At 44.5% G+C, this 14013-nt stretch overlaps 3 protein-coding genes across 3 annotated transcripts; 2 read left to right on the top strand and 1 right to left on the bottom strand.

The window, feature by feature from the left end:
• The first annotated feature begins 2751 nt into the window (after nt 1–2751).
• LOC113160936 lies at nt 2752–8124 on the top strand. Its single transcript, XM_026358402.1, has 7 exons — nt 2752–2864; nt 3671–3784; nt 3885–5032; nt 5183–5218; nt 5399–6388; nt 6519–6608; nt 6867–8124. The coding sequence occupies exons 2-7, from the start codon at nt 3682–3684 to the stop codon at nt 7689–7691; spliced, it is 3192 nt and encodes a 1063-aa protein (XP_026214187.1). The 5' UTR covers nt 2752–2864; nt 3671–3681; the 3' UTR covers nt 7692–8124.
• Nucleotides 8125–9634: 1510 nt separating this feature from the next.
• Nucleotides 9635–11065, bottom strand: cryba1l1 (crystallin, beta A1, like 1). Its single transcript, XM_026357872.1, has 5 exons — nt 10991–11065; nt 10740–10858; nt 10277–10418; nt 10049–10191; nt 9635–9782 (listed from the first exon to the last, which is right to left on the bottom strand). Exons 1-5 carry the CDS (start codon nt 11063–11065, stop codon nt 9635–9637), a joined length of 627 nt encoding a protein of 208 aa, XP_026213657.1.
• A 1858-nt stretch (nt 11066–12923) lies between these two features.
• On the top strand, nt 12924–13942 carry LOC113160556 (beta-crystallin B1-like). The gene is made up of 5 exons (XM_026357871.1): nt 12924–13016; nt 13114–13232; nt 13314–13446; nt 13538–13680; nt 13771–13942. Exons 1-5 carry the CDS (start codon nt 12924–12926, stop codon nt 13940–13942), a joined length of 660 nt encoding a protein of 219 aa, XP_026213656.1.
• Nucleotides 13943–14013: the final 71 nt, after the last annotated feature.

Genomic DNA, 14013 nt, shown 5'->3' with positions numbered 1-14013 from the left:
TCATTCAGATTATTGCTTTGATCCTGTGGTGATAAGTGACTGAGTTTCAACTCAGATGTTTTCTCTCTCTCTGGACGTTTTTTGTCTGGACAGTTAGAGAATAATATGCATAAAAACTGTAGGAAACAACCAGAATCAGTCAGATTTCCGGTGGTGCAGTGGGAGAACGTGGACACATGACCTGAGTATGTTATATTTAAAAACGTGGCTACAGCCCTAATAAGTTAGCTCCACCTCTCACAATTAGAATTTGTTGGCACGTAGCAGTCATTGTAATTTTATTAGAGCTTTAATAAAGTCTAAAGAATATATAAATGTTGCTGCTGCAAGCATGTATCTGACTGACAAGTATGAGTGTCTGTGTTAGTGACTGGATGTTTAATGTCTGCAGCCTGTGCAGCTGGTACACACACACACACACACACACACACACACACACACACACACACACACACACACTCCTTTCCTTAAACTTGAGATGACCAAGTGCAGCAGACTCTCCCTCCCTCCATGTGTCCTGTCACTTGGTGTCATATCTATTTAAGGCTCCCACGCTCTTCTTCATTTCCTCTTTTACTCTCTAAAGCTCAAATAGAAGCTGCGACATTTAACTCCTGCACCCGAGATCTGAGGGAAAACTACTGGGCGAATAAGACCCAAGGAACATAGGACATATTCACAGATTAATGGTCTCTGCTGTGAGGAATGAGGCAGTGGATTCTTTACAGTGAGAGTCCACGTTAGGGACACTACAAGGCCTGTTACCATGATAAGGAAGGAAAACCACACCACTGTTTCTCTCCTGATGATCCCTGGAGCTGAATTCTGGATTATAGTGAGTACAGATAGATCCGTTTAAGAACAAAGGAACTGCTTCGTTTTGAATTATAACTCATGGATTCACTCAGTGTTCCCAGTCCATCCTCTTCAAACTCTGATGACGAATCCCCTGATCGTACTCCTGTCCCAGACTCCTCTCGCCACACCTCTCACACCGGGAAGCAGAGCGGGTTCAGCGGCCTGACCTATGGGCTTGGGGTGGCCTGGCACCACCTGCGACCCTTCATCCCCTTCTTCCTCATCAGCTTCATGGTTGTGGCTCTCGTCTACTTGATGCAAGCCATTATCTATGGGGGGCCCTTTAAAGACCCCCTCTTCTTTGTCAAGTTCAATGAGCGCTGGCCCAGGCCCACTCCAGACCAGCAGGACTCTCCAACACCTACCAAGGTTTTCAGTCCGGTCTCATCATCATCCTTTGAGCAAATCCTAGGTAGCTTACACAGAGACAATGACACTATGTGAAGAGTTTTCAAAAACTGGAGGAACTATTTCTTTGTGGATATAAGCATCAAGGACTCATCTGGGATAAAACCAGGTCTCAGTGCTATTAAAAGAAAACAACACTAACATTTGACTGTAAATATAAATGCTGTGTGTTTTATTTTGGCCATATCTGAGCTGTGTTGTACAACTCTAATAATCAGGCCATGGGTTTGGTCATAACATAAAAGACGCCAAGCCATGTTAGCTATATGACAAAATTTTGACAATTTTTGTCTCTATAGTGCTTTTTTTTTAAATCCAAGTACGCATTAATCTAAGTAGTTGTGTTTCTGTTAGACTACCTAAATCATCTGTAATGTTCTCATTTGAAAATGCAGCTGTCTGACATTTTTAGTAAAGCACCATGAATATCATATGTTTTGCCTGTATTTATGTCTCTAACAGGTGTTGTTTACCTTTTTAAAAAAACCTTTATTGTTCCTTTAAAGTTTATCTGTGATAAATACAGTAGCACTTAAAACCTAAGATTCTCAATACTGCAATATCTGTTTGTACATGGTCCTTTAAAACCGCACAAAACTCAATTAGAAAAAACAAAACAGCACAAGACAGAAACACAGTTTTGAACAATGATACAACAAATTTATCAAAAAACTCAATGACAAGCACCAGACCATTATCAGGATTTCATAACAACATGACTATTCCTGCCAGTTTCAGTACATCTGAGTTATACAGATTCATCAAAGTTCCTTTTCGGATTTCTACGAAAGGACTTGTACTCACTTTTTCTGATGTCAAACCTGAATACTAAACCCGACAGCAATTATTTTTACATAAAACCAAACATTTTGTGGCACTTATTTTATGAGACACGTGGATAATGTCATCCTGGATGATTCACTTAATAAGTTCAGAATTAGCACTGGTACCAAGTTGTGTATGAGAGCCGTGCAGTCCTACTCCATAGCAGACTGATAAAAGCATAAAATCATAATACATCATAAGTTAAGTCATTAGTTAATTATATTTTGTTGTAAGATTCATCAGCAAAGTAACCAGTAACTAATACTGTGGGATAAATGTATTGGTGTAAAGATTAGCTATAATATTTTCCCTCCTAACCTTATAGGAGAAAAAATAAAAGATAAAAAACATGACATGGAAATACTAAAATAAAATTGAGTGGATGAGTAAATGTACTTAGTTTCTACCTCTGCCATCCCTGATTAGTGACTCCCACCAAAGAAGTTCTAGGCTAGTTTATTGTGTTTTGAGACGAAAGCGGAAGTTTACTGCGTGAACTATCTCGTCTTTAACACTGTTTCTTTACTCTTTGACTGACTGGCGGTGAACTCTCCTGCCCCCTGGTTGCCAAGAGACGAACTACAGTTGCACGTCGCCGCTGACCCGTGGATGACCTCGCAAGACTGGACTAAAAAAAAAAACAACAGACCGAGGGGGAAAGTTATATTCAGTAACTTTAATAACTTTGTTTTCAAAAAGATAAACTTTTAAAAACTAACGAGGTTTCTTTTTTCTGCCGTTGGAGCGGATTCATAGAGGGCAGCGAGCGGGCGGTGAGTGATGGCGGTGTTTGTCAGTCACCTGTCCGCGTTTTGACCGGCTCAGTCTATATAGTTTAAATAAAGTTAAAGTCACGTCAGCCGGCCCAGGTTGTAAATACTCCGAAGTTGTTTTTGAGTCCATAATGTGATGTTCATGACATGTTAACTACCAGCTAACCAGTCATGTATTAGCTCTACAGTTAGAGCGGTCGTTAGCTGGTTGCTAGCTGTCAGCAGGTATGCTAACATTTGCAGGTGTGCGGTGATGCTAGAGGGCAAAGCTGCAATAGCCTTAGCCTGCTGAGATCATATCCAGAAATCACGTAGAGCTTTGTAGAAGTGGAACAAAACTATAATTACCCAGATCCGATCTTTTACCAAAACCTTTGTGTAGAAATGTGCTGTTTAAAGTGAAGGTACTGCATGTGGAATTGCTTAAGTAAAAGTACAAAAGTATTAGCATAAATAATATACTTAAAGAAACAAAATTAAATGCGCCAAAATATTCTGCCTCAAGGTTGTGCGGCAACAGAAATACTGTATTTCACATGATTTCAGCAAGTTCTTTGCAGGAGTTGTAAATACTTACTTTCCATTCAACATGTAATTTGCAAAATATGTATTATTGCATTATAGGTATGTACATTTTTAGAATTATATTTATACTAGTAGTATTAGTACCATCCGTAGTCACTACCACAAACATTTTGGTTTTATTTCTTCTACAAAGTTATGTTTGTTTTCCAAAACATTTTCAAGCCTTCATTACATTTTATTAATTCACCCTCACTCCCCTGCTCTCTGTTTCCCTCCTGAAGCGAATGGAGAAATGTGGCGCTACCAAAAACCAGGGTTTGAAGCCCTCCTCCTTGCTGAGCTGCAGAAACAACAACAGTGTAGCCAGTTTTGTGACACTCTGCTCAAGGCAGGAGGTATAAAGAAACTAAATTAAATTATTTGATATTTCGCTGTTTTGTTTGCATGTAGTACAACTCCTTCCTGCCATTATCGTTATTGAAATCTTTCCTCCAGATGTTTCAGTGCCTGCACACAGTTGTGTTCTCTCAGCTGTCAGCCCCAACATTTCCTCAGCTCTGTCCTCCACACCAGTGCCCCCTGCAGGACAGAGTCATCTTCTGGAGTTTCGAGCTGTTGACGCGTGCACCCTGGTTAACATGGTCAGACTGCTCTACTCTGGAGAGATGGCTGGGGAGGGGGAGGAGGAGAAGCAAGAGGCTATTTTGGCAGCTGCCAAGTTGGGCATCCATGGGCTGGTGGAGATCACAAAGAGGGATCTGAATAGCAGAAATGAAGAAGGAGGAGGCCAACACACGGATGTTGGAGTGCAGACAGAGCCTCTAATGCCTAAGGAAAGTGAGGTGAGATTGGATAGGTGGAGGAGGGAGGTGAGAGATGGTACTACTACTCTGTGGAAAGAGATTCCTTTAGATGGTCAGAAAGACATATGTACTCAGACAGAGGCGCTGCAGGTAAACACAGTTCCCCCTACTTCCTCTAACCCCTACCCAGTGGCTTCCTTGAAGACCATTGATCTAAGTGCTCTCCAGGGTTTGGGGCAGACAGACTCCCATCTTGTTCCCCCTCAAATTCCCTATGTTCCCTTATCCCTGATCTACCAGCCAGATGAAAATGAAACGCCACATCCTTCCTCTGATCCTGCAGCTTCGATACAAGACTCAACATCAGCTGGATACAGTTCTGTTGCTGTTGTGGCACCACCAAACTCCTCTGTCCCCCTATCTTTTCTTACTTTTCCCAACCAAGTGATCCCATGTGCTGCAGACCCTCAGAGCTGGTGGACTGGCCCTTCAGGAGCAGATAGAGATGTCGTAGCTGGAGAAGAATGGGAGGATGAGCAGCTCGAACAGTTCCAAGGCAACATCCCAGGATTTATCAATCACTTTCTCAACCCAGACCAGGAGGAGAGCTCCCACCGGAGACAAGCAGGAAGGAGGCGAAGAGCAAGAGTAAGAGGTGTCAGGGGCGCCGGGACGGGTGAGAGACGAGCCAGAAGACCACGAGGAAGAACAGGAGGGAGGGGGAGAGGAGGGTTAACGCAGACGGTGGACGTGCAAGATGTAGGGGTGAGCAAGCTGCAGAAGCTGTTTCTGCAGAGAGGGGGAGTGAGAGCATCCAGGCCTGGTCAGGGCGGAGGAGCAGTAGGCAGGAAGTTGTACCTGATAACTAGAGACTTTCTGAAACCAACCAAGAGCTGTCGGAGAAGACCAAGGCACAGCAAAGAGTGGGAATTCAGCCAGACTGGAGACGTGCTGCGTCTCAGTGGGGGAGGAGGAGGAAATAACAAACAGTGTGGAGGGAGAAAAACAGAGCAGCGTGTAAACCAGGTGAGTGTATTCAGTTTGTGGCATCAACAAAATGTAAATGGTAGGGTTGTAGTGTTTGTTCTGATTTAATGAAAACACAACACATTTTACACCCAGAAGTGCAGCAGTTTATTTTTAAAATCATCAATCAAAGGTCAGAAACTTTGTAAATGAATCCACAAATTTTGTTTTGTGTAACAGGAAATTGCACCTGCTGGCAGAGGTTTGACTGTGAGAGCCAAACCAACAACGTCCGTTTCTCTATCTTCTCCTCACGCGAGATTCGACAGTGTTCATACTCTCTCTGGCTCCAGCTCCTCCGTCCAGTGTTCTCCATGTCCCAGCCTGCTCACTCCTGCAGATAGCCACGTGTCTCCAGCACCGTCTCTCCTCCACACCACCTTGCTCCCTCCTCCAGCTCCTCCTCCTAATGAGGAGCAGCCTGAGCACATTGACCGTCTTCTGGAGGAAGTGATGATGGGTCTTGACATTTTAACAGACAACAACGGTCCTCCACATTCTGATCCTCTTGATCAAAACAGTAGCAGGGGTTCTTCCAATGCTTCCTCTGGGAAAAATCTGACCCAAAATAAACAACAAAACCAAACCACTCATCACCTGAAAGCATGTCCAGGTTACCATGGGTCCACACAGGTTGGTGCTGTAGCAGGGTCTAGTGGCTCCAATTGTGCAAACAGTGAGGTGCCCATTCTGCAGCAGCAGGAGGAGGGAGAGCTGACTGAAATCCTGGAACACTTCCTTCAGTCGTTTGAGCAGCATCTTGAAAACTCTAGCACCAGGGAAAAGGAAGAGATGCGTGGTGGGAATTCAACAAAGGTTAACCAGCCTTACACAGTCCTGAGCAAACACAGGAAAACAAAGACCCTCTCCCCCTACACCCCTCATCAACAGAATATATGCAGACTCCAGCCAGTCAGACACTCTCAAACAACTGAACTGCAACAGAGTGACAAAGCGGGAGAATCGGGAAAAGCCAGAGCTCCAACCAGACAACAGAAGAAGAGAAGAACAAGCCAATATATGTTCTCATTAGAGAAAAATAGGAAGAAGTCAGTGTCACCTACTGCCCGAAAGCCTGAAACCTTTCCTGACCAAGACAAGCAGCTCCAACTGATGCCTGTGGTGAGATTAGAGAGGAGTGGCCCACTTCCAGTCAAAGTTACACTGCAGGTACACTGTCAGAATTGAGAAGTCAAGTTCATAAATACCTGAGTCTGTTTGAACTGATTTCAAGGCAAAATTGAATTGTGGCAACAGTAGAAGGTGAAACACATCTGTCTCTGCATATGTATTTGTTTAGAATCCAGCAAACACAAAGAGCACGTGGCCCATGTGGGGCAGCACAAAAATATACCCCATCAGGAGTCGGTTGAAGGAAGGACATATCATGGTGAGCATTCACCTTTATTAGAAGATTGAAAAGCTAGTGGTGACAAATGTGTCTTTCAAACATGTTCTGAGCAACCGTGTTCTTACATTTAAACTCAAACATGTTCACTGTTTGATTAATTGGCATTAAACATTTATCCAGTCATGGTGCCCAGAGGTGAGTAAGTACAGTGTTGCAGAGCTGTTAGCGTCTCCGTAGACCTTTAGTCTTGTTTTTGTATTTCTTCATATAATGTGGTAAGTTTGATTTGTTTTACAGGACTGTTATTTTGAAGAGCCATCTCCACATAAACCAGGCAGGAGACGAGGTAGGCCCAAGAAAAACAAGCAACTTCCCATCTTATCAAATGGTGAGGGTTCAACACCACGGATTCAGCCACAGCCTCTAGAGCCCTGTAGTATGGAAGAACAACTAGAGAAAAGTCATGAGAGACATGGACACGATTTGACTGTCCAGCCCCTGGAGGAGACAGAGGGGCCTACAAGGAGAGGAAAGAAGAGGGGAGCAGAGTCAGAGGAGGAAACAGGTGACAATGCCACAGTGGTCAAGAAGGTTTGCTTTGATCAAACTACAGAGGCATGTATACTGAGTTCTCATTCTGCAGACTCTGTCTCTGAAGCAGCAACTGCAGAGATGGAGGATGTAATCGATGTGGAGACTGTTTCACTGACCAGTGTTGGAGATGGTTTGCTGTTTGGAGAAGAAGACAAAAAAACAGTATGGAGTCAAATCATATTCAGAGAAACTAAGGACAGTCTGCTGGATGAAGAGATGGAAAGCTGCAGTGATGCGACAGTAGATGTGGATGGAGACTCTGATGGAATTACGGACCTGAAGAAACATAGAGATAACTGCAAAGAACAGGCAGAAAAAGGCCACTGCCCATCCAGACTAGCACCGGCTCTTCCACATTTTGTGAGCCTGGGGTCAACAGGAAGCTGGGAAGACGAGGACATTGATGTGATTGGAGGTTCCAGTCCTCTCCCAGATCCAGTGATGATCAGCTGGAGGGAGTCTTTAGAAGTCGAGGAAGAAGGAGACGAGGACGTTGATGTTATTGGAGAAAAGACGGACAGCACTTAATCTTTGTTGCTATTTGAGAAGGTGAGCTTCTTAGGAGAGATGATTAGACAGAGGTGCTCTGAAATTAGCAACTGTTGTGTCAACATTTCCTTTTCTGCTTATCTTGTTCGCTTTCTGTTATTCCCCAGAAAAAAATCCTGAATTTGTGAGTTTTAAGGGCAGGTAGAGAAAGTAGAAGTGACAGAGATCACGGCGACATAGTTTGATCAATAACATTTGGTTAGTGATGTCTTTTTATTCACCTGACAATCATGCAAGGAATGTTTATTTTCCTGCTCCCTACAAAAAAAAGAAAGAAAAGAAAACTTAGAGCAACGTTTTTTTGGACTGAAAACTAAAAAGGAAATAAATGTGTTTTGCATAAAGACACTCAATTGATAAACAAAACGAGGACTGTATAGTAAATGTAGGCTATAGAGCATACAGATTAATAATTGTGAAGCTGATAAAGATACAGAGAGTTTTTTGCACTTTAACCATTGGTTTTATATAAAGAGTTGTTACTGTTAAGTTCACTAATTGTGAGTTTTAAACACAAATGTTCAGCATAGTTTGTTTTATCTAAGTGTTGAAAATAATACCAAGTGTGTCAAAGCAACCAGGAGTATTTTATTAGTTGTAAAAATGACTATGACTGTTTTAGTTGTAATAATGTCAGCCTGTGTTCTGCCACGTGTTGTAAATGTTCTAGGAAAACTCTTGTCTTCCTTGTTTTACTGTTAGGTTATGTTTTAAGTTATGTTCCAGGACTCTGATTTGTGCAATAAAGATTTTGTTTCAAAAAATAATTAGTATTTGGGATCAAATCACAACATACACACACACAAAACACTAAATCAGCTAGTGTTGCAAGTGTTGTAAGTTGACTACCCAGCTATGGGAAACACAGTTTCAGTGTCCACAGGACGTTTCTGTATTATTTTGAACTTGTGGTTCTGTATTCGCAGCACATGTTTATGCTGCTGTCAAATATAAACTTTGATTCTCTTCTCTCTTCTGTTTTATTTATTTCCTGGGCTTTCTCTAAATGCTGCCAGCGTTTAAGCTGCACTGTGTTCAGCTGTTTTGCATTCTACTTGTGTTGTTTGTAAAAAAAAAAAAAGATATACCTCTGAGATGAATAATTGAAGATATTCCTCCTGTCCCTTTCCCTTCCCTATTTTTTCCCATCAGTTCAAACAGCCACTTTACTGAGATTTGACATGCAGGTTTAAAATGTTTGCAGTAACATCTACTAAAATCAGGAACCAGATTTATGTCAATTGCACTGCAACGCAATAGTGATGTTATAGAAACCTGAAAACCACTCCTGCTGCACTCCTTGAGACTATTGCAAGTCCTCTGAAAATATCCCAACTGACACCTTTCAGTCTCCCTGGTTGTTGTGAAATCACAGTCACACAAGAATACATGAAGTGAAAACAAGTTTATTAGTTATCATCCTGTGAATCAACCTGCTACACACAACAACAAAACACTTCTGAGCTGCACCACAGTGCTGATCATATCTGCACCGAGGAAAGAGGGTGAAGCTGGTTGTGGCACCACGGAGGACCTTGTTCTCCTCACTGGTTGGTTCCAGCTTGCTGAGGAAATGCTCTACTCATCACCCAGCTGAGGTGAGAGTGCAGCGCAGATGTGTGTTTGTGTATGTGTGTAGGGACCTCTAAACCAAATAAAAAGACACTGAGTGTCAGTTATGTCTGCGTGTGGATGTGTGGAGCGTGTGTTTCCCTGTGCTTTTAACAGTGCGATATTGTCTCTTATCACACTCTGGCAGCGACTGTAAATCAGTAGATGTGTTGACTCGGGCTGACGCGGCTGCTGTGGCTCAAGTCAAGAGGAAGGAAAGGACTGAAGAGAAAAAAGGAGAAAGAGAGGTGGGGAAGTGGAGAGGAGCTGCTGTCCGTGGGCAATAGCCTCAGTCTCAGCCTGTCCCCCTCTCAGTGCTGGATACGCCTGATGGACTGGATCTGGGGAGTCTGACAGTGGGAGCCCCAGTTCCTGCAGTGCTGGTAGTCTCCACTGTGTCTCTCACACTCCATGATGTACTGCTGGCCCCTGTAGCCAGGGTACTGGTAGCACACAAAGCTGTGGGAAGGATGGAGAAGGCAGCGGGGCTTAGTGGCACTATTTTAAGAGGGGAATGAGTTGCTGTGACTTATAAGGGGTTTAGTACAAGCTTAGAGCTTCTAGCAGCTATGACTATTAGATACCATACAAACTGATAGTGGATTATAGCGATATAGAGGATAGAGTGTTTATTTGAGCTGAAGTCTGTAGATTAAATTAGATGATTAATGGTCTGTGTCGGCGCATTTTTTATTAAGAAAAAGATGGAGAAAAAGTAAACTTACGCGCCACACTGCACGTGCATGGAGCCAACTTCAGGCATCATCCAGCCCATGGCCTGCAGAGAGGGGTAGTCATCACAGATCTCCACACTGCGGCCCATGAAGTTCTCCTTCTCGAAGATGATCATACGACTGCTCTGGTGGGACTGTAGGCGAAACAGTTGTCATTTGTTGGGTTCTCGATTATTGAGCCAATAGCTGACTGTCACCTGAACACTAAGATGCACTCACGGCACAGTAGATGGGGCGCAGAGACATTAGGCGCTCCACGTGGTAGGAGAGGGAGCCGCTGTAAGCGTCCCAGTGGGGGTACTCTCCCCTCTCCAGGATGAACTGCTGGCCCTGGAAGTCATGGTGCTCGAAACCCACCCAGCTTCACACAGAGAGAGAGACAGGGAGACTGTTTACATGATGATCCACGGGGAATTTGAAGACAAGATGTGCAAAATGCTTATTCTGATGTCGAAGTGCAGCTTTGCATAAGACACATCTGAGCTGATACAGTTCTTAAAACACCCACATGACCCTTTATCTTCTCTTTTGTGTCTAGGATGGATGCATTTATAGAAAACTAAACGAAGCAAGCTTCCCTTATTTCACCACCATCACTACGTGCCATTATAGAGGACGTGCTCCTCACATCTTTTTGCTGCATCTCTTTTCTGTCTGCTTAGACAAAGTTAGTGAAACTTACGCTCCGCTCTCCACCCTGATGGAGCGAATGTTGTCCAGACCGCATTCCTGGATGTTGCAGCACTCGGAGGTGAACTCCAGGCACTTGCCCTGGAAGTGCTCCTGCTCGAACACAGTCACCTGAAAAGACGGAGCAAAGGAGGAACATCAACACAGAACACAGAAAGATCATACAGGAAATGCTTTTGAACAGTCTAAATCCATTTGTGGCAAAGGTTTGTGCTCCTGTGTGTAGAGTCTGGGTGTGTTTACCTTGAAGAAAGGTGCCATGCCCATTCCTGAGTTGACCAGCGGCTGCATCATGGGGGACCTTGTAGTTCTGTACATCTTTACTCCTAAGGTGGCACATGAGGACAAAGAGAAGGAGATAGGAGAGGACGTTGCATTAATGGATCCAGTTGGAGCACAAACGAATGCTCTAAACACCAAAATGAGAATCTGTTTTTCTAAATGAACTGTAAGTGTGATGATGCCCAGTACAGTGCCACTTCCACTTACAAGACAAACACATTTTTATTTAGCTGCAGTAGTTTGTCACATCTCACTGTTAAACAGATCAAATAAAGGGTCAAACTCTAAAATAAAGCAGGTGAAATGTGTCATAGAAAGTCAGACAGCTACCACAGTGTATCACAGCTGTTTCAAACAGTGCTTTGGAGTTTCAGTTCCTGTCTGTGTGACCCTGGGCTGAGTTGAAAGCAGAGATGCAGCCTTACCTAGATCGGCACTTTATTGGAAGAGCTCGGACTGGGACGTGCCTGCCTCGCGTAGAGCTTTGAGAGAACCTGGCGCTTCAGTTTTATACCGGTGCTCGGGGTGCGCGCCGGTCACACTGCGCGTCCGCGACGGTGACCCGGACCGTGGCCCAGCGTCTGTGTGACGCAGCCGCGGCGTGGCGCGCTCCCGGCGTGGCCTCTGGCTGCTGTTGTCCCGCTGTTGTCCCGCTCCATCGGCCAGCTCAGCAGATCCCATAGAGCTGCTGGGGCTCTCAACAAAGGCGCTCCGGTATGTTCGGACCCCGGTCAGCAGTCCTGCGCGTACCCAGGCACAAAGGGCCGGGATCGGGCTGGAGAATGTGGGGATTAACTGCAGAGCAGATGCATCGCAGGGGCGCACGAGAAGGAGGCAACTGGGTGCGTCTGGTTGAATGTAAAGGTTGAATTAAAGTCCTTTTCACATATTAGGATCTGATTAGGTCCAAGTAGACCTGCGCACAGAGATGTGTAGTTTAACTGAACCAGAGATCTTTCAAAGTGAAGAGGAGACTGCAGCTTCACTCATTTGAGTTTGTACAAGCACCAGCTCCAATAAATTTCATCAAACACAGTCCTATTAAAAACCCTTTCAGGTTTTCTTTCCTTTAGTAATAACTATCAAATAGAGGCTTGAAGTCTCATGAGTATAAATGAGGGTGTTTGAGGGAAAGGTTTTGGACGCCTCAGGCCTCAAGTAGAGAAACTTTTCATTCAGATGTACGTATCACACACAAAATGTTACACCAAAGACCTTTTCTACTACTTTAAACTTTGAAGCCACAAACAGACACTGTCATCACACCTGTATACGTTACTCTTATATTAGGAATAAGTACGTTTTCATGGTGAATTATGTTGAATACACCTAACAAGTATTAACCTGGTAAAGACACTAACTACTAAAAAGTTGACATTCACTTGTATGTCATTAGTTACAAACTGTCTCCAGTTAGCTCTCAAACTTCTGTCAGTCTAGCGCTGTCTCCTCCCGTCCCCTCTGTCCGTCCCACTCTGATGATGTAGGGTTTCTTTTGTCTCTTGTCTCTGACCTCAGCAGGTTTGTTTCTGTCCCCATAATCCCTCTCCTGTGGGCGCCAGCGTATAAAAGAGAGGAGCACAGTCCGAGCCGCACACACTCTGAGTGAGGCTCGGCACCGGAATCGCACACACACACAGGTAAGGTACACACACAACACACACACGCATATATGCAGGCAACACCTGCAGGTGTGTTGAGCTACAGATCAAGAGAATTAGACTAGAAAATACAGATTCCTTTCCATACTTTAACTTTAACTGTGAAGTATCAGTGCTTTTTTTGTTGCTTCCTTTGATTGTTTTAAAATCCTCACATCACTCAGCATAGGTTAGATTCAGCTCATGATCATACCTTCACTCAGCGTGTTTACCTCTCTTCCTGCCTAGTAATCATGTCCAGTGGAGACAAGTCCAAGACTTCTTCCCAGACTGACGGCAAGGCTGCTCAGAGCAAGAAGTCTGAGATGGGAATGATGTCCTACAAGGTGGTGCCTCTCACACACGACTGCTGCTTCACATAGAGATAACTGTGTATCCCACCACTGTCGTAGTAACTCACTCGTGTTCATCTGCCTCCTCTAGATGTACGTCTTCGACCAGGAGAACTTCCAGGGTCGCATGATCGAGATCAGCAACGAGTGCATGAATGTGTGTGAGCTGGGCATGGACCGTGTGCGTTCCCTGCGTGTTGAGTGTGGACCGTACGTATCAAATCATATATCTAGTTTCATATTTGAGCTAGATGGGTTTGCATCGATTTGATAATATTGTTTCATGTGCAGCTTCGTGGGCTTCGAGCAGATGAACTTCTGCGGCGAGATGTACATCCTGGAGAAGGGAGAGTATCCTCGCTGGGACTCCTGGAGCAACTGCCAGAAGAATGACTACCTGCTGTCCTTCAGGCCTGTCAGAATGGTAATGAAACAGATCCAGTTCAGGTTTCTTGCTCTTCTTGTTTTTCAGTTTGGCTCTATAAACGTATGTTTCCTCTTTTTCTCTCTCACAGGACCCTGAGAAGCACAAGATCTGCCTGTACGAGGTGGGAGAGTTCAAGGGCCGCAAGATGGAGATTGTGGACGATGACGTTCCCAGTCTGTTCTCTTATGGCTTCACTGACAGAGTGGGCAGCATCATGGTCAGCTGTGGAACGTGAGTATCTTTCACTGAACCACTGATGGGATGACTCAAACAGCACATTAAATCTATCCTAAACTGACCTGTTTGCTCATACTTCTGCAGTTGGGTGGGATACCAGTTCCCTGGATACCGTGGCAGCCAGTATCTGCTGGAGAAGGGCGAGTACAGGCATTTCAACGAGTATGGTGCCCGCCATCCTCAGTTCCAGTCCGTGAGGCGCATCCGTGACATGCAGTGGCACCAACAGGGCTGCTACACCATGGCCAGCAAGTGAGGCTCAGGGAAGGAGAGAAAGAGAAAGAGTGGAAGTGAGGGAGAGGGGCGGAGAAAGAGGGAAAGGGGGAG

The sequence above is a fragment of the Anabas testudineus genome, chromosome 10 (assembly GCF_900324465.2).
Source record: "Anabas testudineus chromosome 10, fAnaTes1.2, whole genome shotgun sequence".
In the NCBI taxonomy this organism is placed as follows: Eukaryota; Metazoa; Chordata; class Actinopteri; order Anabantiformes; family Anabantidae; genus Anabas; species Anabas testudineus.
Note: the sequence above shows the minus strand (reverse complement) of the source record. Positions and strands in the feature narration are given on the sequence as shown.